Source organism: Ambystoma mexicanum, chromosome 4p (genome assembly GCF_040938575.1).
Source record: "Ambystoma mexicanum isolate Mex_15411 chromosome 4p, UKY_AmexF1_1, whole genome shotgun sequence".
Classification (NCBI taxonomy): Eukaryota; Metazoa; Chordata; class Amphibia; order Caudata; family Ambystomatidae; genus Ambystoma; species Ambystoma mexicanum.
This window is the reverse complement of record NC_090927.1, coordinates 49,556,994-49,580,856: the sequence shown is the minus strand read 5'-3', so window position 1 is coordinate 49,580,856 and position 23,863 is coordinate 49,556,994. Positions and strand designations below refer to the sequence as shown.

The following is a 23,863-nucleotide window of genomic DNA, read 5'->3' as shown; positions in this document are numbered from 1 at the left end:
GATATTTTTCTTCCTACTCCTCCTACGCGAGAGAGATGTGCACTCTCATTCATAGCACGGTAGGGTTCAACATAATCTCCATAATTAGGGATGGTGAGGGGAGGGGTCTTATAGTGCGAGGCACGATACAGGTCCGCTTGTACAGCCAGGTTAACTACTATGGGCCTAATCAAGACACAATCACAACCCAAGAATGGCTCAACCAGCAAATGGGAGAGGCTCCACCAGGGGACATAATCTGGGCAGGCGATTTCAATGAGGTTATGGACCCAATACCGGATCGCACGACAGGCTCGGTCCGATCCCCAACAAAGGGCGAGAATGAGATGGAAGGAATGGTTCAGACATGGGAGTTAGACGATGTGTGGAGACTTAAGAATCGGGGGTGTATGACAATACACCTTTCACTCCTCGGTCCATGGCTCGGCATCACGCCTGGACTTCCTCTTGATATCTCAGGCACTAATAGGGTCGATTAAGGAAGTCACCATCTTGGCTCGCACCCTCTCAGATCATGCACCAGTATTATTGGACATGGAACTGTCAGGGAGGGAGAGGGAACCGTGGTGATTCAAGGGAGAGGCCCTGGCATATATACTGTCCTGTGATGATATTGCAAAGGCCATAGACACCTTCTTTGAGATTAACGTGGGCTCTGAGGTCGGAATGCCTCGACGAGAGCTGGGCTCAGTCGAGTCATGCTTTAGCATATTACAGGCGGCCGGGGCCCCAGAGACCCCCGGGCAACAAGCCGAAATTAAGCAGCTTATGGAGCAGTTCAAGATGCTAGCATGCAGAGAGGCAAAGATGATGTGATTGGGAGCAGCCGTGAGGCAATACGGGGAAGGGCAAAAAACCAAGTCGGCTATTGTCAAGGGCTGCGGGGTTGAAAACACACTAGTGACGGGTCACATCCATAATAGATGACCAAGGGGTAGAGAGGTTCGACGACGCTGGGATAACCCAGGAGTTCGGACGTTTCTATGCAGACCTGTATTCATCCCACTCAAGGGCCTCCCAAGCAGCACTAGAGGAATACCTAGACCAGACCACGCTGTATTGGTGTACGGATTAAGACAGGGCGGGACTAAATTGTCCTATAAAATTGGAAGAGGTGCTGTCGGCCATTACATTCTGCCGTCCGGAAAAGCCCCAGGACCTGATGGTTTTGGAGCCGAAGTACTATGCGCCCAAGATAGGTCCATATCTCCTGCCTATGTACTATCAACGCACTCGAGAGGGGAGACTTCTGGAATCCCTACGGGAGGCTCTGGTCACAGTGCTACCCAAACCAGGCAAGCCACTTAATGAATACGTGTCGTACAGACCGATTTCTCTCATTAACTTGGACAACAAGATATTAGCTAAGATACTGGCCTCTAGACTAGTGCCCCTAATGACTAAAATGGTAAGAGCTGACCAAGATGCATTCATCCCGGGCCGCTCCACATCTTTTGGGATAAGGAGGCTGTTTGGGCCGATCTCGGCAGTCAATCAGAAGGATTGTGCTGTGGCTACGTTACTAGATGCCACTAAAGTGTTTGATTCAGTGGAGTGGCCCTTTTTGTTTACGGTCCTGCGCAGAATGGGGTTGGGAGAGCAGTATGTTGCTATGGTGGCGTTACTATATGAGTCGCCGATAGCCCAAGTGAAGGTGAATAGCCGACTCACCCAGGGGTACGAGACAGGGATGTCAAGGGAGACCCACATACACTGGGGCATTCAGCTCTTTAACCAGAGGGTGGTCATCTCGTTATATGCTGACGACGTGGTGCTTTTCATCAGAGACCCGGAGCAGAACCTGGATCCAATCATGGAGGAGGTGGCCAGATTTGGGGTCTTCTCTGGCCTTGTGATTAACGCAACCAAATCAGTCCTTTTTCCGCTAACGCAGGGTGTTTGTTTATTTATATGGCGCACCGAACCCGAGGGTAACTGGGCGCAATTACAAGAAGTTGTAAGTATACTTTCGGCATAATATTACAATATTTACGACAAGATAAACAACAGAGAAGAATTACAATAGTTATGTACATAGAGGTAACAGCAAAAATGCAGAATATTACAGTAATCATATACAATGAGATACAGAGGATCTGTAGGGGAGTAGGGGTCAATAGGGCCCCCCTCTGACTACATCTCCCGCCCAGGTAAAGGCTCATGACTCGTCGGCAGCCCACCCACACCCTGGCCAAGGTGGCGGGGCGGCTGCGGAACGACACATGAGGCTGCACCACCACGATATTATGGCAGGACAGAGACTCCATTTTGTACAGAGCTAACATCATTTTGTTAAGACGGCTCAACCAAGCTCAAGCCGAGCAGGCAGGCACACGAAAAAGGCAGAAGCATGACCCCTACTTGACCGCATTCACTGAGGCCCACACTTCCCTCACCCTCCACCCCGTGGCCCCCGTGGCAGATCCGCTGAAGGCCCGTTCTCACGAGCAACCAGACACGCATAAACAACAAAATAAAACACTGTAACAATCAAACTTTCCGCAGTACATCATTGTCCGAGCCGTGAACTGAAAAACGAGGAGGTAATCGGAACTTGCACAAACTGGCATGATCTAAACCCTGCACAAAGGTCCCTGCACTTTAGAATTTAAGGAGCCGCTCACCCCTGTCCACCCAAAAGACCCCAGTAATGTGTGAAGTCGTTAATATGAAAAATGTTGTGTTGACTAACGATTGCTGCTAGCTCAGAAAACGATTGAGTAAAGAATTATGTGTAACTACCAATTTGTAATGTTTACAAATATAAAAGAATGCACATAAGCCACATGCAATGGTACCCTTTACCTTCGTTGTGAATACACTTGCCTAACACTACCTCATCTTCGAATGTCAACTACAAATGTAGAAATGTATGTTGTAAATGCATGACCCCATGTAGACATTTTTTGCTAAGAGTACACTGTATGAAAGTCGTCGTAGAATCACCCTCATGTTGTTATTCACCCCTCGACCCAGACCAAGCTCCCCGGTGTTGTGCAGGAGGCCGCGCACAGAGCTGCAAGGCCATTTCCCCCTCCTCCCGCCCGTGTCCCCCTGGAGATAACCCGTGCTCGCATAGCACAGCCTCCCAAGCCCGCTGAATCCCTTCCAAGCACCCACCTCCCCCATCTCTGAGGCGGCTGTGATCAAGCCCAGTGAATTACGGGTTACCTGGTCCCAAATCCCACCGACCTCCAGGCACCAACCCGGAGCCCCCACGGCCCAATGGTACCCCCGCCAACCCCAAAAAACTGATGATCCACAGAGAAGGGGGGCGCTTCTCCTTGCATCAGCAGAGCGTGCTCCCATCCCTCATTATTCCCCTCTGACCAGAGTGATCAAGCAACACTCCTAGTGCCCCCCAGACAGGACCCCTGGGCTCGTGGGGCCTGTACTCTCCGAGCCCAAGATGCCTCCATGAAAGATGTATTAGGATACTTCCTTTTCACGTATCAGTATCCCTGTCTCTAACCCGACCCCAGGTCAGCCCTCCATTAACCTTGCAGGAAAACTAAATGTGTATATAATAATGAATGGATGAGAGTGTGTGCCACAAGGGCAAAGTAGCAACATAGCCACCAATCATCAGCTCAAGTCGTGTCCGGCCCTGCTCTCCACCCCGATGAGCCCAGCTGACCGTCCACCCCACTCTGGAGCCACGTGGAGCGCCGCCAATCACGGAGCAGCTGGTACTACATTGTATATAGCCTTAGCCGACGCCACCCAATCCCAGCGGTTATGTGCCCCCTATAGCTAGTGACGTGCATGATGTACTTTTTGTAATAAATGAAACTGTCTTTGCTATTGTCAGACAGAGCGCTCTCGGAGCTTTGCAGAGTCCTTTGCATGCCCTATTTTACTTAGATAAAGAGACTCTTAATATCACCCGCACTTGGTCTTGGTCTTATTCACCTCAGGGGTGTGTCCGTTATTGTCTCTCTACTGGGGGGTGCGTTTTTGGGGACGCTTACGTTCAGATCATACAATATGGTACAGGTAGAGTCAAGTAATTAGGGGGTGCCAGTGGTCCTTGGCTATCCGCCAGTTTAGGATGTTGTGCCTAAAGTTAGGGAATGTTTGGTCTGCTCTCAAGGTTGGCGGGAGGGCGTTCCAGTGCTGTGCTGCCATGACAGGGAAGCTGCTTACCCTAGCTTTTTTTTAGTTTAAATCTAGGCACAACCAGGCAGAAGGAGTTAGCTGTCCTGGTAGGGCATGCTGTTTATCTTCCGATTATTCTCTCTGAGAGGTAGAGTGGGGCGGCTTTGTTGAGACATTTATGTTTTAGCGAGACAGTTTTAAACATGATTATGTCATTGATGGACAGCCATTTATTCTGTCTCCTTATTTCTGAGATATGTTCTCTCCTAGGTACGGCCTGTGCTGTTCAGAGAGTATTGTTCCGGAGGATTTGGATTTTATTCACGATATGTTTACTTGCGCCCAAGTACAAGGCATTGCAATAATCGAGTTTGGAAAGGATTAGGGCTCTGGCTAGGACATTGCAGCTGTCATTGGAGAGAAAAGGTTTGCAGGCTCTGGTCAGCTTGCAGGTATAAACTGTGGCCGAGGCCATGGCATTGACCTGTTTGCCTAGTGTGAGGGTAGAGTCTAGGTAGAAGCCTACGGTTTTAACCTCTTTTACCACTTTGATAGTGTTTCCATCGATCTTGAAAGAAGTATATTTGGAACTGACTTTGTTCAGGTTGAATGCTGTGCCGAGTATAAGGAGCTTGGTTTTGTCGTCATTCAAGCAGAGGCCGTGGGCGGCCATCCATGCCTGGATGATTAGATACAATTTATTCACAAGGGCTGTGTCCTTAGCGTGGCCTCCCGAGAGTGGTATGAGGATCTGGGTGTCATCTGCATAATTAGTGTAGGTGACACCCAGATGGTCCAGGTCGTCAAACAGTGGTTTTGTAAATGTGTTGTACATGGTTGGAGAGACGCAGGAGCCCTGCGGCACACCACATGTAATTGGGATCGGGTCTGTAGCCGCTGAAGGCAAGAAGATTCTCAAGGTCCGATTGTTCAGAAAGGATTAGATCCATATTATAGCATCATAGGAAAAGTGGGCAGCTGAGTCAAGGTGTTTACATAGTACTTTGTAGTCCACCAGATCGAAGGCAGCAGAAAGGCCAAGAAGGAGAATCAGGGCTCTTTTCGCCTTGTCTCTTAGTTCGTCAATCTGGGTTTTAACTGTTTAACTTCCATGGGTTCCCCCCCCCCCAGTGCCAAGGCCTTTTTTGGTGCTTTTTGGTATTTCGCCATTCAATGCCTTCTAACGTTTTCTGTTTCATTAACCGCTTAAGTGCCAAGCACGAGGTATCTCGTCCTTGGCAACAGGGAGGTAATACCAAGGACGAGATACCTTGCCCTTGGCACTTAAGGGGGTGAAGATCAATCAGCGCCGTTTTGGTGCTGTGTTGTGGCCTAAATCCAGATTGGTGGACTCCCAGGAGGTGAGTAGTCTCTAGGTACTCCTGTATTTGGAGATAGGCTACTTTGTCTAAGATCTTAAGTGGGAATGGGACTGTGGTGATGGGCCTATAATTGGTGGGGATGGTGGGGTCTAGAGATTGTTTTCTGAAGAGGGGTAGGACCCACGACTACTTTAGATTGCTTGGGATGGTGCCAGAAGAGAAGGAGGCGTTAATTAATTTGGATATGAAAGGTGCCAAGTCTCTGGTGGCATCTTTGATAATCTGGGCAGGGCAGCTTTCCCCCTGACAGTTAGACGGCTTAAGGGATAGGATGATTTTTTCTGCCTCAAGGATTGAGACTCATGAGAATCTAAAGCGTTGAGGCGGTTTAGTAGGGTGTGTTGTAGTGCTAGCCTGCGTGCCTAGGTTAAGTAGGTTTGCTCTTTTATCTGCAATTTTGTTTTGGAGAAGGGCAATTTTGTCCGTTAAGGCTTTCTGGATATTGGTGCACCAAAGTTTATCCTTCACGCAGTTGTCTGTCGGTGGTATGGAGGCGTCCAGCTCCCTTAGAATAACAAATAGCTCTTTGGTGCTTCAACTAGCTTGATGAATCCTGTCATTATACGTTTCTTGTTTAGAGCGTATTATTTATTTTTTGTACAGGGCAGAGATTTTGATCAGGTTGGTTTTATTTTCCTCGGTAGGTAAGTGTCTCCACAAAACATCTAGTTTTCTTTTTTCGGTTCTCAACGTTTTAAGTTGGGAGTAAACCAGGCGTTCAGGTGAGCAATAGGTTTACATTTCATCATTTTTAGGGGCCATAATGTCTAGAGCTTTGATCATAGTAGCATTATACTGGTCACGAGTGTATCTGGGTCGGAAGCGTCTGGCAAAGAGTTTAGGGTAGGCATTATGTCTGGTATGATCTTATCCACCGTAATGTTCCATTTGTTCCTAGTGAGGATAGGAGGTACTATTGAGTTGCCTTTGGTAGTAGGGATATTAGCTGAGAGGGAAAAGGAGAGAAGGAAGTGATCTGTCCAGTGTTGAGGAGTAATAGAGGTGATAGATGCATTGCAGACTGCAAGGTCTGCCACCCAATCTAAGGTTCGGCCTTTGTCATGGGTGGGCTGGGTCACTCTTTGGCTGAAACCAAGTTCGATGAGCACATTAGAAATTGCTAAGGCTTGTTGGTCACTGGGGTATTTAGAACCCAGGTTAAAATCCCCTAGCAGTAATATTTGAGAGGAAGCTTTGGTAGTGTCAGAGAGTATTATGGAGATATCCTCCTCGAATGAGCCAATGGGTCCTGGTGGTCTGTAGATAAGGTGGACTGTAAGGGCTTTGGAGTCAGAGATAGGTAGTTTGACAGTGAGTATTTCACAGGATTTGACCACTGGAGATGGGGCCAGTCTCATGGCCAAGTTAGACTTGGCAAATGCTGTTACGCCTCCCACTCTGGAGTCACCCCTGTCTGCTCTAAAGATGGTGTCATTGTCAGGTACTGAAAGTAGAAGGGCGGGGCCAAGAGCTGCATGTAGCTATGACTCTGTTATTGCAAGGAGGTCATAGTCTTCAGCTTGGATCAGATCAGCTAGCTCAGTAGCATGTGACACTAATGATCTGGCGTTGATCAGAGCGCCCTTGATGTTAGGGGTGTTATTATTAGACAATGAGGTAGAGGATGATTTATCCTGGCGTCGTTTTTTAATACAGAGAGAGGTGGATGGGTTACCCTGGTGTCGTTTTTTGATGGTGAGATCACTGGTCTTAGAAGTGTGAGAGGTGGGTGTGACAGTATTTTTGTTTCTAGAATTATTTATAGTCACTGGATAAGTCCCAGTGGAGGGGGGGAACGTGTTTCGTCTAATGATCTAATCGGAGGCTCAAAGAGTCTGGTTAATCTAGCGCAGAGTCTAATATTTCTCATAGTGGTGGAGCACGGTATGTTAGTTTTGATGAGACCATGGTTTGGGTTAAGGTTGATGGGTATCAGGTGGTCTTGGCCCAAGCTGCTAGCAGCGCAGGTAGAAATCTAGTAGGTTTGATTGGCTGCAGGTTAGATAGCAATGGGGGCAGGAATAAAGTAGGTTTGATGCTCACTATAGGTGCAGTTATGTTCTCCATAGTTAGATAGTTTGTATTTGTATGGTTGTAGCTAGTGACTATGGCCAGATGGCCTAATGCCAGTAAGGCGCAGAGTAGGTTTAGTGACAGGTGGGTGGTGATGTACGTAATGCCCTTATGGAGGCAGTCTAGTTGGCTGGGACACAATAATTCGGCAATGCGCGTGTTCAGTAGTGCAAGGGCACCGCGGCAAAGCTAGGTCTGAGATTGGCATTGGGAAGAGGCACAATTATCCGTGGGCACAACACAAAGCACATACCAGTTCAAGTATAGTCATTGGGCACACTGACGGGCAGAATCAAAGACAAGAACAAATACTTGCATTAGGCAGAGTCAGCAGTTGGAAATGGGCACTACATGCGTCAGAAGAGGATGCAGAATTAACATGTGACGTACCACAGGTCCATTATCACAATATGCTGATAAATGGGGTTTTCAATGGCATATCACACAAACCCTCTACCTGGAGGTCACAATAGCCCAAGACACGCCCACAATATTCGAAAGAAACTACCAAAAAGTACTTGACCAGGCGAAAGAGGCGGAAGAGCTCGCCACTTAACCTATACGGCAAGAACTCCCTAGTCAAAATGGTCCTTCTTCCTCTATTCCTATATCTGTTTCTCAATGTGCCCATAATGGTCTCCACAGACTACTTCCAGGAGGTGAAATCAATAATCACTCAATTCATCTGGGCTGGTAGGAAGCCGAGAGTATCGTGGGATAGGTTAATACCACCAATACATTGGCGAGGGTTGGCGGTACCAGACTTGGAAACTTACTATGCCGTAGCGCAAGCTGCGTATGCCCTCTATTGTTTCGGTGGTCAAAAAGAGAGGAGACACGTAGAGATAGAAAGGGCACTAGCGACTCCTTTTCTGCTACGATCTAGTAATTTTACCGCCCCGACAGGGGACGCAGAGCCAGAAATATGGTGGCGCTTACGTGCACCGCTTGGGCACGCATAGAACACAAATCAAGGACGGAGGTCCTCTACAGCCCGGAACTGCCGGTCGTGTTTACCCCAGGCATCCCACTCACCTCAGAAAAGGGCTTTGTTAATCTCCTGCGGAATCTGGAAGTACACAAATATCGCAGCCTGTTTCTCGAGGGGAGGTTCATTACATTAGTAGAGCTAAAGACAAAGGGGAGCCTCAGTCCCCTGGATGTGTTCTTATACTTTAGACTGAAACAACCCTCCAGAAGATGTTCCCTACCTTTCCAGAACAACCAATAGTGGCACCAATACTTGACAGGATGATCGCTGGGGGGCAACATAGGAGGGTGGTCTCGGTCATGTACGCCATGTGCCAGGATTCCAAACCACTGGATGTGTCCCCCCAAGGGGAGGTGGGAGCGTTCACTGGCACACAAAATTTCCGATGGGGAGTGGAAATACTGCTGTGTGGGAACTAAACATATTGCGATACATGCCAGATACAAACTAATACACTGGAAATATCTACACCAATTCTACTACACCCCTGTCCAGATTCATAACTACTTCCCAGGGGCAGCCACCAATTGCATTAGATGCAATGATCCACAAGCAGACTTCCTGCACATGGCATGGGGGTGTTCCACAGTACATACCTTCTTGAAGGCGGTATATGAGACCATAGGTGAAATTATTGGCGAGAGACTGCAGCTGAATCATATGACTGCTCTCCTGGGATACACCAAACCTATACCCAAGGGCAGGAGACGACTAACTGGGCTACTCCTGCTGCTGGCAAAAAGAAGGGTAGCAATACAATTGAAGGGCTCAATGTTCCCCAAAATAGAGGAATGGCATGCGAATGTAGTAAGGTGAAATGATATGGAGACAGGATATAGGGGCTTAACGTCTTGTCGTTCTGCACCATCCAACATATGGGACCCCTACATCCATTTCTTGCCGAGTCAAGATGAGGGGGAAACCCAAGTGCCATAGAAGGCAATCACCCTTACAGCCAGTGGACACACCACAACATGGGGAGAAGGGCCACTCACACCCATAATCCCACCAAGAATCCAAGTACATGTGTGCTAGTCATATAACTGATACGACTGCAAACTGATCATATACCCCTAACTTGAACATTCGGAGTAGGGGAATGATGGACTGATGGCGAGACAATTCCGCTAGACTTGAGATATCGAACTGAGATAATGTAAAGACCATGTTTGAGCCACAATGCTCCCTCTGATGTACCTCTCTTTCTTAAGCTTCCTCTTGTGTGTCTGCTTCACTTAAATGTTCAACGTCAACGTTTTTTTTAACGTTTTGTGCTCGTTTGTTTACGAAATGCCAATAAAAAAAAGAGCTTTAAAAAATATATATATATAAGGGGGCCAAAGGGAATCCCTTTTTCAACCTCCGCACGGTGCTGAGCGAACTCGACAAATCCCCTTCCTGAGACAATCTCACCCTAACCTGGGTGTCACTATACAGTGCTTTGATGAAATACAGGAGTGATGGGTCTATACCCCGTGCTTCCAGCTTTCCCCTGAGTTTCGATCTAATTACGCTGTGGAAAGCTGCAGAATAGTCAATGAAGTATAGGTATAGCACCACTCCCGAATAAGATTGCGTGTCTGAAATAAGGGTTATCAAGGTCCATATTGAATGGGCGGTCCCACAACCTTCTCAAAGCCTGTCTGCTGGTAACGCAATAAGCCCTTCTCCCTGACTCATGCCGACCCATGCGACAGTAGCTCCAGTAGCAAGGTGGCAAAAAGCTTGGAGCTGCAATCCAGCATAGCGAGGAGCGTAAAGCTGGACTGAAGACTCCACGGCCCCCAGGAATGAGTATAGATGATTTCCATGAGGTGGGGTATAATCCCAGAGTCGCAGACCTGCTTAAATAGTATAAAAAGGGGTGCTGCCCATCATTGCGGCTCACCCTTTAAGACCAGGTTGCACAGGCCATCGGGTCCCGCCGCACTAGACGCCTTAGACCTCATTATGCAGGTCACTAGGTCTTCCCCCCTAATGTGCCTACTACCAAGGAATCAGCCATGGGTTCTCCTATCCCTCCCGCGATTGGTTCCCCCACTCGCGTCCATAGAGCTTTTCTATATGCTGGGACCATTCCTCCTCTGAAATATCCACCAACCCCTTAGCCTCCATGCCCGTCCCATGACTACGAATGAGATGCCAGAATTCATGGGTGGTTTATACATTTCCATCCTTCATTATTTAACGCAAATCTGTGCCCTCTCAGCCACTTCTTCTAATTAGCCCTGGCTGCTGAGATAGATTGAGCTTTTTCCGATCCCGGTCCGACAACGGCTTCTCTTTATCCTTGGTACAACCGTATTCAATTATTTTGTCCTTTTATTAATGCCGGAATCGAGAACGCTCCCTGGTCGGCTCTGTTGATTGTGCTTAAGGATATGGACCGTAGCTCCCCCAGATCTCCCTTGCATTTACAACAAATGTCCCGCTCGTCACAGCCAGACCCACCTAGGGACATGTTAAACCTTTTAATTCCGCCTGCTGACCAGCCTATTACCGTATATGTTTACAGAGGGGTTACACATTAATTTGGCTAGTGAAGGCCTAGGCGGGCCCTCACAGCTCAGAAAGAGCATGACATGGTTGCTAGCCACCGTGGGCTTCAGCAGCAGTTTGGGGGCTCGAATGATCAGGTTAGGATTTGTAACAATGAAGTCAATGTAGCTACTATGGTGGCCATTAGACCATGTATACTTATTTTAACCCTCTTTAACCTTCAGGGGCAGTTGCTCAAACTCTGCCAAGGCATCCCTCCATGGCGCTACCACAGAGTCTAATGTCCCCCACTCACCCTCCTCAAGTGTATCCATCCTGAGATCTGTGTTGAAGTGCCCTGTCAGTATTATTGAACCCCTGGGGAATTGTAATCTCCCAACAACAAAGGGTCTCAACCACAACCTTGATCAAAGCATTTCTTACTTCCCGACACGGATGGAGCAGGGATGCCTGGACACGGGCGGATTGCTGCTTTTCAGACTTGAGAGAGGAACAGCCCTAAATCCAACAAAAACCATTGCACCATCTCTGGGGCTTGGAGGATTTTTTGAGCCATTTGTGACAAGATCGTAAAGGATTTTAGGCCACTTACCGAAAACCAAACATGATCTCATCGTGGCGAAGGTGGGCGTCATCATCGATGGAAAGAATGGCTTCCGTCTCAATCTCGTCCCAAGGCAGGAATCGATTATTCAAGCTGTTCTTTTCTGTGCGGACAACCTAAGCATAAAAAACAAAAACCAGGATGCTAAATCAAATACACCATTCTGGACGCGTCAAAATCAACCATTTAATTATTTTATGGTAAGGACGAGTTTGTAGGGCTCGGTTATTGCCAATGTGGTCGCTTGGGCCTGAGACCTAATGACAGCCTACCAGAATGGAAATAAAGATCGTAGTTAATGGTGGAAGAGCCGTGTATTCAAATGTCATTCATAAATAGGTAGCCATCTGTAAATACTGCAGGGAGTGGACATGTTCCAGATCTTAGTACTTCATCCGGCTGCACTTCTTTAACTGTGCATCAAAATGGGTGCCACTGGTGATGCCTGTATCTCCATTATAGTTTGCTGGTAGATGACGGGCTTCTATCATGTCTTTGGTAGGAGGTTACATCAAAATCAGGGAGGCAGCACATAGTACTGAACCTACGTCCATTGGTTGAACCAGCCTCACTAGCCAGGGCTTACAAAATGTACTAGCCCACTCGTATTGCCAAGGAGATTTTAGGAAGGGCGGGTACCATTTGCATAGCACTTAACTTGGCAAGTATGAGATGTTTGAAACCTATTTTACATTTACTGCAAACAAACTTTTTTTCCATTTAATTGCAAATACATGTTTCCCTGTGCATAGCTGGCCTTTTGGTGCCAACATTGCACCAAATATATAGTGTGCTGTGGTGACATGTATCATGCCTTTGAAAGATAGGCTGACGTGGGATATAAAGCACTAAGTCTAGGAATTGCCATTGTAACAGGGGCAGGGTGTAGGACCTGGGTCATTTCGTACTTATGTGTCCGTGTTATTTAGATCTTCACAAAGTTTTTTTAAACTCTTATTTTAAGGCTAAGAATATTATATTTTATCGTGATGCAATTGGTCTGATAATGGCCTGTAATGATGAAGTATTTTTGTATAATCTATATAATTATGTCTTGGAGCATTCATTAGGAGGGCTTCTATTTTAGAGTATAACTTATTTTGATGTCTTGTTGTGAGTATATTTATTGTTGTTTGTTATTAATAGAGAAATCCAAATTTTATTAAAATATTGAACTGAACATCGTTTTACAGAAATCACTGGTAAATATGTTGTCACCCATCACCAAGGGGCAAATGCATTTCACTTAGGTCGAGTATGTAATCCAGGAACTGCAGATTTAGTGGGATTTGCAAGGCACGCTAGCATTCTGCACCATTTGAGCCTGGTTGTGTACCCCTCCACTAGCCTTTAGAAGCAGCCCCTTACAGAATGGTATTTCTTCATCTTGCCAAGTTCCCATTGCACGAACATTATAACAAAAATTAACAACTTAGTTTGGACGTTTTAAGGAGAGAACCAGCTTTGGGAAGCAGCACAGTGCAGTACATCAGTAAGTGTTACAAGCATTTATTAGGAGGGTACAAGAGGTAGGAGGCGGCAACCCTTATAGTTGGCATGTACATGGGGAACATGCAACAGTACTGAATGAGATGGAGGCGTGGTAAAGGGGGTCCTGTCAAGGGTCATAATCTGGAGCGAAACTGGACAGGCGTTATAAGGAGATGCATGTCTTCTAGCGTATGAGGAAAGTACAGATTGTTTCTGAATTGCATGAAGGGAGGTGGGAAGAGATTGATGTTGGCTTTGGCTCCACACTCTCCTTTTCTCCTCACATCTCTGACGTCTCTAAGAAGTCAAACTACCAACTGCACCTCCACAGAGGCATTCTTCCTTTCCTCTCCTTCCCCCAGTAGCTCACTGTCTCTAGAGCTCTGGTTCTCCCTAGGCTGGACTACTGCAACAACCTCTTTCTAAATCCACCTGCTTCTACTCTCCGCCCTCAGCAAATCATCCAGAACAGGACTGCAAGACTTGTCCTTGGCCTCAAGCACTGGGATCATATCTCTTCAGCACTGAAATCTCTTCATTGGCTCCCAGTGGCTGCAAGGGTCAAGTTCAAGACCCTCTGCATTGTCCACAAGGCCTTCTGGGGCCTGGCTCCTCAATACCTCCAACTGTCTCTTCCTACTCGAGCTCTTCGCTCCTCTGCCTCCACCTCCAACTCCCTCAGGGTCAGTCACTTCTCCAAGCAACGAGTTGGTGGTAGATCTCTCTCTTCGGCTGGGGCCTCCCTCTGGAACAGCCTCCCTGCCTCTCTGAAACTTGAGGAGAACCATTTCCAGTTCTGGAAGCACCTCAAGACATTCCTCTTTGCTTCTGCCATCTCTCTTCCTCTCCCCTGCTGATCTCCTGTCTGATACTGCACTAGTCACCTGGCTACCCTCTGATCTCGGGCCCAGGTCCCTGCCCACCCAGTTGCACACCTGCACTGCCTCCTGGCAACCCTTGCACTTGGGTTTGTATCTGCAACCCTACAGTCCCCCTACCTGCACTTATTGGACACCTGCTGTCTGCACTTGCACTTGCCACCTGCATGCCGGACTAGTTGTTATTTGTTTGATCCCATGTAGAGCACTGCCCCCTCCCCTGGCACTTTCCCCTCCCCTCTCCCCTGAACTTGCGTGATCTCAATGTCACTTGGCCTAGTAAGATTGTTGTCGCTGTCCTTCCTCTGTCCCCCTCCCTTGCCTCGTCGACCCTTGAAACACTTGTGTATAGGCGCGTTATAAATGCCTTATCATATCATATGAAATTCCAGTCTGTGTATCGACTAAAAGCAGTCTACATTTTCAAACATGTATTCCCCATTCTGATGTTTGCCTTTATTTCATAAAGGTTTTTTCTTAACTATTTTATACTGTCTGCTAAGAATGTGGCACTGTGCATGTTTTTGCAACTGTATCCCCCTTCATGCCTCTCTTGTGTACATGAGAAGGTGAAAGAATCACTGTACCAGGTGATATATACCAGACTTTCAGTGCCCCACCGGCTTCATCCAACTGCAGTCCCATTCCTGTGGATTATGGAATCGGGGAGATTCCAAATTCCACGACACACATGGAACGTGAATGCTGCACATCTCCCTTCCTTACATGACAAAGCAAATAGTTACAACAAATGTAAACTACATAACACAACAACAACAAAATTACTCATGCAAATTGCAGTGAAAACATGTAGGAGAGAAGCAAGCAAAACTGGGAACATAGACTAGAAAAGAACCAGGAAAACAAAACTAGAAACTTCTGCCAATTCCTACAACCTGAAAATGTACAAATAGCTAAATGGAAAAAAGTAATCCTGAAATCAATCAACATTCATCCAGGTAAACAGGCCGCCTCCTATTTCTTCTAGGCCTTTTGATCATAAGGCTTCTTGAGTCACAACCACTAGACCCTTCCTTCTCATTTCACTGCACACTGTCTTGGCAATGTATACAATCCATTCCTATGTCTTTCTCTCCACTGTTCTCTCTCCTTGGCAGAAAAAGCTTTTTGCACTTACTTACTCTACCCATATTCCATAATCACCATCAGAGGTTTTGACCGCTCCTTGGATCACTTTCGTTACCATTATAGGTCTAGATCACAAACCGGCTTGCTTCTGTAATCCAGGGAGAAACTTAATTCTTACCCTTCCACAACATCGCACACCTTGGACGCCCTGCGAATATCATACAACTTTGCTACTTCATTATGTTTCTCATATTTTTTCCCGGACATCCTCTAATCTAAATTTGCTCACACAGAACCTGCCCATCCATGCCGGACACACCTTAGTGTTGGGTTTCCTACCCCCGAGAATTTCAAATGAAGAAACACCAGTTGTGGAATGAGGTGTAAACCTGTACGACACAACAGTGTAATTTACTGCTTTTCTTCCGTCCTTCTCTACTATGGCACCGTGGATGCTTTGCTTTATCACGCGGTTAAACTGCTCAACTAAATCATTTGTTTCCGGATGATAAATGAACTCGTGCAATGTTCTATGCCATTGCCCTTAAGAAAGCTCTCCCTCTCTCCTGAGACAAATTGTGCACCATTATAAGTCAACAGAATCAGGAGACAACCTCCCATAAACACGGTATTTAGAAACACAATTATGTCTCTGGTACATATGCTGTGTGTCCACTGCACTTCCACCCATCGGGACAGAAAATCAAACACCATACAACATTGCTTTTCTTGACTCCTCACGGGACCTAAAATATCCAAACGAACCCTTTCTCATGGTACCGTTGGAATTGCCATCATAGTTATGGGCAGGGTCTGCTGATGACACCATTATCTCAATTCTCACAAGTATCACAATCCCTGATCATTCTCTCAACTTGTATACCCCTTGTATACCCGTACCTGGCCACCAATAATCTTGCCGAACCATTTGTTTGGTTTTTGACATGCCATGGTGCCATTCATGAACGAAATAACAATAAAAAATGAACTTTAACAAATACACGGTCCTTTGTTTAGAATGTATATCCTTTCGATAGGGTTGTTTTGGAAGGGTTTGTGTGGCGTTTCCACGCCTGTATTGCATTGGTAATGGTTGCAGCGTTTGCATTTGTATGGTCTTTGATGCCATCCATGGGCAACTAACAATATGTTCTTCTTCACAACTTCTGGTGGAATAATTTGATGACTTAACACAAAACCATTTTCAACATGTAACTCATTGTACACCATTGTAAGACCCTCAAATTGGAAATGCCCACGTTACCACATCCTGTCCTCTGCTAAGAACTTGTTGCTCCATCTTCATCCTCATCCTCTATTACATTAGTCAATCTCGATAAACAGTCTGCAGCATTGTTCTGAATGCCTGGCCTCTAATCTTCTACATCCCATGTATGTTCCTGTAGATGAGTGATCCATTTTCTTATACAAATCAAGACTTCGTCCAACCCTTTAGATGTTAAAATTTCCTTCCAGGGCGTGTAGTCTGATCGCAGTACGAACCCGGTTCCCCCCCCCCCCCAAAGAAAACAGTCCAAATTTCTCCACAGCCCATTTGATGGCCAGTTATACTTTCTGTATGGTAGAATACTTCATTTCGGATTGCTTCAAACCCTAGATGCAAAACCAACAGTACATTGTTGTTTCCGTTCTCTCTGCGACATGGCTCTATGTCCCTAAAGGGTTTAAGGTTCCTCTCCCCTGTGAGGGATACAGTCAGATAGATGTACTTATTAAGTACACAGAACCACACGACAATTATTGTTAATGTGGTCATGTCAGTGTTTTTCTTTAATATCTCTTTTTGTGAAGATCATGTTAGTCGGCATTGTGGTCTATGTGAGAGTTAAAATACTTCTTTCAGTTTACACTAAAACATAGGTATGTGAAACATTTTTAAATACAGACAACTCTGGTCAAGCAAGAATAGTTCCAAAAAGGATGAAGGAAGGGGATCCATAATAAAGGATAGACAGTGGACATAACACCCGACCCGGGACATCGAAGGGTTTCTTAGGTGTCTGTTACATGAGGAAACATTGGGGAAATTGATTAGGATGGATCACTTTCGTTTTGTTTATTGGCTCATGACACAGGTGAAAGATCAGGGCGCTCGCAACCTGTTGGACATCTCGGCAGCCTTTGGAAGACATTGGATTTCAAGAAACAGCTCAGAACCACCTCCTTCCATGCATGTAGCACTAAAACCACTATCATGGGCAACTACAAATCCTATCCTCTAGCAGCGGGCTATGGAGGAGACCAAAGATCTGCTCTCTCGCCTCTTCTATTCAACATGATCTACATGTATGATTCCCTTACTGCTCCATTTTGTGCACTCTCAGGAACACATGGCACTATCAAGCAGCATGCCTTACCCACACTGTAGAAGGAAGCAGGATGTTTTGTATCATAATAAAGCAAGTCAGACACACCAACTATTTTTCAGATCGTACAAGATTTTGTTGCATAAAAATTGGAGATTTTGCGGCACAAAAAAAGCAAATGTTGCAATAAATTTGTATTGCTGCATTTTTGCAGCACATTTTGTATTGACTCGAGTATGCTAGCGAACCGGGGGTGATAGTGCCAAGTTTCTAGAAATATGCCGTGTGGGTTAGTGTAGAAGAGAGCCAGGCTATCATTACTGGCACGTTGTGTATGTGGTCTCTCTTTTCTATTTGATAAAGAGTCCCAGATGCCAGTGGCTTGACAGATCAGTGTTTGTTTTGCTCTACTTTTTGGTTTAATGCGTATGCCTATTTTATATCATTAACTGCATGGTGCATATGAGTTATAATGGGGCAAATATTCCCCTTCTATGTTCTACAATCCCCCAACCGCCCCACACGCCCCACACTCGCCAACACCCCTCACACTTGCCAATTCTCGTCACAACTTACTTCTTTTGCTATGAATTTAAAAGAAATGACTATGGGTGCACTGAAGTGGTGATATTGAAAGAGCCTGCCCTCTACATGCGACACTGAGTGGGTACTTCAGTTTTTTCGGAAACTTGGGTCATCTTCATCATGGAACATGCACCCAGCAAATACTCTTGGTTTGAGGATATTATTTTCTCACATGCCCCCACTTAAGTTGTTCAGCCTCCATCCTCATTCATGAGAACCACATGGAGTTATCCAGGTAACTGCCCCTGAACCCAGAGTGACACACACACTGCCATTGAGCAGCCAGCATGTTATGGCATGGGCTTTAGTGGTCATAAGTGGTAAAGGCTGGATGGCGCACTGGTCCTCCGTGACATTTAGGCTTTCTGCTATGCCTAAAGCAAGCAAACGTACATACTCCTCAAATTTACCATTGACCGCCCCTTTGCCAGGCTCCACTCTGTTTTATTTTAAAGACATAGAAGCACAAATGTTAATTTGGTGGAAGAAACATTTGAAACTCTTGACATTTTCATCTTCTCACCAGCATGCCAAGTAAGCTTTGACATTTGCAGCAATTCCCTATAAATGGTGCTTTCCAGGATTCTGGGAGCAAGTTGATTTTGTTCACAAATATTGGTTTTCATGCACGTGCACAAGCTTAAATGTCAGTCAACCGCACTAGATTTGCAGAGATACAAACTGGGGTAATTAGCATATTGGGGAGGTCATATGAGCAGTACCAGGATAGTCGAACATTTCAACATCTCCTTTCACACAAAAACACACTCAAGAAAGAGGCCACGTCTAACACACACTCAATACTTACCTGGCTTTATACCTGCACTCGGTGCAAGTTGAAACTACATCTCCCTAGTGAAGCTGTAGTTCTAAGGCATATTTAGTCTGTCCCCTGGCACAAATGCGCCGGCGCGAATGGGACTAGCCGGTCTGTGACCGTATTTAAGTGCCCAGGCTCTGCTACGTCCTCTAGTGTGTTTGTTTATTGCGTTTAGCGCTGCTTATTTATTTTAGTCTTGCTGATTTAATTCCTTTTAACTTGTTTTACTTGCTACTGAAATTGCTTTTAACATATTGTTTTTAGCTTGGGGGATTTTCACTGTTGCTGAATCTTTGAAATACAGCCTTTTAATAGTGTCGGATATTTTAAAAAGCATTAGTCACTTAGCATTAGCACAAATCGCTTGTACTTACCTGGCTTTATATCTGTCTTCCGTACAAGTTGAAACAGAGCTCCTCTGCTCTGCAGGCACGTTCTGAGTAAACTAGAACTCCCTAGTGGAGCTGTAGTTCTAAGGCATATTTAGTCTGTCCCCTGGCGCGTACGGGCCTAGCTGGTCTGTGGCGGTCCGTTGCACTCCGGTGACTGCGGGGCTGCATTTCCAGCTGCTAAATACTGGTAAGGCAAAAGGAGTTACGCCTCAATTATAGCCTTGATCGCTAAAGAGAAAGCTGATTCGATGCTTAGAACGGGCCGCTTCTTAGAAAATGCAGCGCCGCGGTCGTGCTCGTTTTCGAGCAACCCGCGCAAGTTGCACACCAGTGAGATTCTAGCACAGGTTGATCATGCGGAAGTAGCAAAGCTTTCTAGGCAAAGGAAACCAGAGTTTGCGCATAACTTGAATATGCTCTCTGCTACTAATACCACAGCCCTGTCTGGGGTTATAGATTTACAGAGTCGACCCTTGGAATGTCCTGTCATGAACAATAAAGTGCAGATTGAAAGCACACATGACAATCCCAATTTTATTCTGCAAATGACTCTGTTTACTTCTGAGAGTACGGGTGTCACTGGTAATACTACTTACAATTTGAAATGTTTATTGCTGAACACACGGTCTCTCATAAAACATGTGCTGGAGGCATTTACTTACATATCCGCTCAGAATGTTGACCTATGTGCTCTCACAGAGACATGGAGCCATACAGCAGCTGGACCTTCACTTGCTTTGGCCTTACCTCTGGGATACAATTTCATGTTTCTAGAAGGAAAGGGAGGGGGTGTGCCAATCATTTACACAGAGGCTTTAAATCGGTAGAGAGGTGACTATTAATATAGAGAGCTGCAGTATCCTACATATTAAAATCAGAATGGACCCCCGAAACCACCACTAATATGGTCCTTGTCTATCGACCCCCCTCCCTCATGAATGATTTTAGTAATCAGTTATGTGACCTTCTTTTAGCATTTTTAAAACCTTGCTCAAAAGTTATACTCCTTGTGGGTTTTTAATTACTGGTTAATAGATGAAAGCGATGTGCAAGCTAAAGCCCTTAATGGGGCTCTTACTGACCTGGGCTTCCTGGAATTTGTTAAATCACCCACACATATAAAGGGCAATACACTTGACTGGATAGTAGGACATTATGTCACTCTAGCCGACCAGAATGTAAGCATTTGTCCCTGGTCCTACCACTTTTTCATTCACTTTGAAATTGTGTCTACACAGAAGGTGATGAGGAAGAAAGTGATCTCGACCAGAATACAGTGAAGAAACCTAGAAAATCTGACACCACAAGCACTGGATCCATGGCTGGTCACAATGCGACAGAACATGAATGATGGCTGGTCAGTAGATGATATCACTAAGGTATACCAACATACACTTCAGAAAGCAGTGGATGCTTTAGCTCCATGGCGTAATAAGAAAGCCCTTCAAAGAGAGACTAACCCCTGGTTCTCCCCTGACCTACATAAACTCAAAAAGGAAAAAGATCAGAGCTCTGTATAACTGGAACATATCACTGGCAGATCGAGATAAAAAAACCTACAAAGTAACCGTAAAAAGGTTTAAGGCAGCGGTCATTAAGAAGTCTTACCTAGATGACTGCATAGCTAAAGCTCAGTCCCAACCTACCTAAAGAGCTTGAAACTCCCAAACAAGATAATACTGATACAATCATCAGAGATGCGGAATGGTGCAACTTGGTACAAGATGCCATGCACTCCAAACTTAAGAAAATTAAGGATGGAAATGTACTATCAAAAAAAGCTACTACCGGGAAAGACATTAACATCCCTAACACGGCCTACAGGATATGGAATCTAGAAGATCAATTCACCTTTAAACCCGTAAGGGAATCTGAGCTGGCATCGATTATTGAGAAATTGAAAGCTTCAAATTGCAAAGGGGATATCTGTCCGGCCTCAACTATTAAGGCTTGCTCGTCCGCACTGATCCCTATATTATGTAGGTTTGTGAATGCCTCATTTAGGGACATTTGTGTGCCAGGAAGCACTAAGAACTCCTGGATAACATGCTTGCTGAAAAAACCTGGTCTCTCGCTGAGTGATCCGCTGAACTATTGCCCTATTTCTAACTCTCCCTTTCTTCTTGAAATTTTAGATAGAGTAGCGAATTCGCAAATCCTCATCCATCTCAAATCATATAACCTCCTGAACCGGCGGCAATCCGGATTCAGAGAGAGCCATGGAACGGAGACAGCCTTGCTGGACCTTAAGTCCTGGCTTCTCCGCCATATGTACCAGGGAGAAACAAGCATGTTGATGCTGCTTGATTTGTCCACCGCCTTCGACCTGGTGGATCATGCATCCTTTGTCACCAGGTTGGTGGTGGTAGCAGGATTTGCTACCTCTGTGGCACAATGGGTTATATCCTTTCTCTGTAAAAGCCAGTGGAGGGCGAGTAGTGCCCTTGCTGATGCTAGCCCTAAAGAGCTGGCCCAAGGATTGCCACAGGGGGCATGCCTATCTCCAATGTTTTACAACATCTGTACAGTGCCGTTCCTCGATTTCTTGGATGATAATACATTGAGTTTACCAACTACGTCGATGCCACTCAAAGTGTCATCACCTTAACAGGTGCCTTTGAGGAAGACGAGCTCAACATCAATAGGATATATGGCCTAATACAAAATTGGATGTGTACCAATGGCCTCTCACTCAACACTGTGAAAACAGAGTTGATGTTAGTGGGGACGGAAGCTAAAACGCGCAAGATGGAGGGGGGAGTACGCCCAGCTCCAGATTGATGGATGTACAATTCAAATAAAAAAGAAGGTTAAAACCCTCAGTGTTTATCTTGACTGCAACTTCAATATGAAAGCCCAAGTTAGCAGTCTGGTTGCATCAGCCTCGTACTATATTAAGCTACTGACCCATGCGCACCCCTTCCTCTTAAAAGAGAGTCGGGAAACACTAGCACGAGCACTGATGGGATCAAAAATTGATTACTGTAGCAGCCTCCTCATTGGTTTTCCAAATACGGAGGTTAAGAGACTGCAAGTGGTGCAAAATAATGTGGTCAGAGTTATTGTGGAACGTAGTAAAAGGGACCACATATCTGATGCGAGAAGAGGCCTACATTGGCTTCCGATTAAAGACAGAATCTGTTTTCGTCTCTTGCCGATTACCTAGAAATGCCTGAGAAGCACAGCGCCAGCTTAAGATGAACTAGTCTTAAAAGCCAGTACTCATAGTATGAGATCGAACAATTCTTCTCAAATAAAAAATCCTGCCTGTAGATTGACTCAGGTCAAGAAAGGAGCATTTTATGCAGCAGCCCCAGCGGCATGGAATGGTCTGCCTCTTGGTTTGAAAGAGGAGACCTCTATCATGGTTTTCAGGAAAAGACTGAAGACCTTTTTGTTTAACTAATTAGATCCTCCCTCCCTGAACATCTGGACCAAACTGGCACCTTCTTCTTTATTTTAATTATGTGTTGCTGTTTATGTCTATGTCCGTTAGCGTCCTTAAGCCTCCGGGGCAGCGGCAGCACTATACAAAACATAAAAATAAAGTAAAGTAAATACAGAGTGCCAGCAACGGACTACAGGAATCAGAAGGGCGAACTGATCTCTGGCCTATTGGCTCAGATTCTCAACCCTCACAACCGCCCCTATGTCCTCAAGAACCCCTTCACAGACTCCCGGTGGCCGAATTCTGCGTTTAGACTAAGGATCTGGCTGAGAGACCTTCCGACAGGGCTCAAGTCCTAAAACTAAGTGAGGAGGCGTGGGGCACTAACTAGCATACGCAATGCACAACAACAATACAGGAAGTGAGAGAGGACGCAAAGTCACAGCAAGGCAATGACAGATGTACCCGATGTCACAACTCGCCTGCCGTGGAGACTATACCCAAGATGGAGACTGAAAAGGAGGTAGAAGAAGGACTCCTTCCCTGGACTCGCTGTGCGCATTCTAGTCTTTTGACTTTATATTCCCGGAAGTTGCTAACGCACTCGCGTTGCAACTTCCAGTACTTTGGAAAATGTTTCCCAGCGCTCGCGTGTTAGTTTCCTTTTTCCCTCCTGGCCGCTTTCCGAACGGCTTCCCCTTTTCCGTTTCTGCCGTTCTCGGACGGCTGTTCCTCTGTATGCTGACTACTGCTTACCTTCTTGGAATCTCCCTCTTTCCTTGCTCGCAGTTCTAGCGAGGTACCTGCTACTCTTCTGCAACCTAGCCCCTCCGGACTTCTTGCATCCTGCAGCTGCTCTCTTGAGTGTTTATTTGGAGCTATTGTGTACTTTATCTACTCCTTCAGTTTCTCAGTGCATTCTGGGATCAGTAGTCCCAGCAAGATATCACAACCTACCAGGGTTTTTTCAGCAAGGCTTTTTCCCTGGTCTGGGGTGGGCTCCCTGGGGTCCCCACTGCCAGGCAAATAGCATCTCAGGCAAAGTGGCCTCTAGTGGAGCCGATACCCATCGCACCAAACCAGGGGTAAGGACGCACAAGAAGCCCAGCGACTTTTGGAGACAGAGAAGAAAGGAGATACCAACGGATGAATTCTGGGACTCTGATTCAGACGGTACCTCAGCCATAAAGACTTCAGGTGAGGAGGGGGTTGGTGGAGATAACAAGGATCAGACTGAATCTGAGAG

At 46.0% G+C, this 23,863-nt stretch overlaps 1 protein-coding gene across 1 annotated transcript in view; it reads right to left on the bottom strand.

The window, feature by feature from the left end:
- The window catches only part of LOC138452972 (exostosin-like 3), a 218,561-nt gene that overhangs the window by 131,852 nt on the left and 62,846 nt on the right, over window positions 1-23,863 (bottom strand). The window contains exon 3 of the mRNA XM_069605337.1: window positions 11,636-11,763. Coding sequence (XP_069461438.1) covers window positions 11,636-11,763 — 128 coding nt within the window. The remainder of the gene's footprint in view (window positions 1-11,635; window positions 11,764-23,863) is intronic.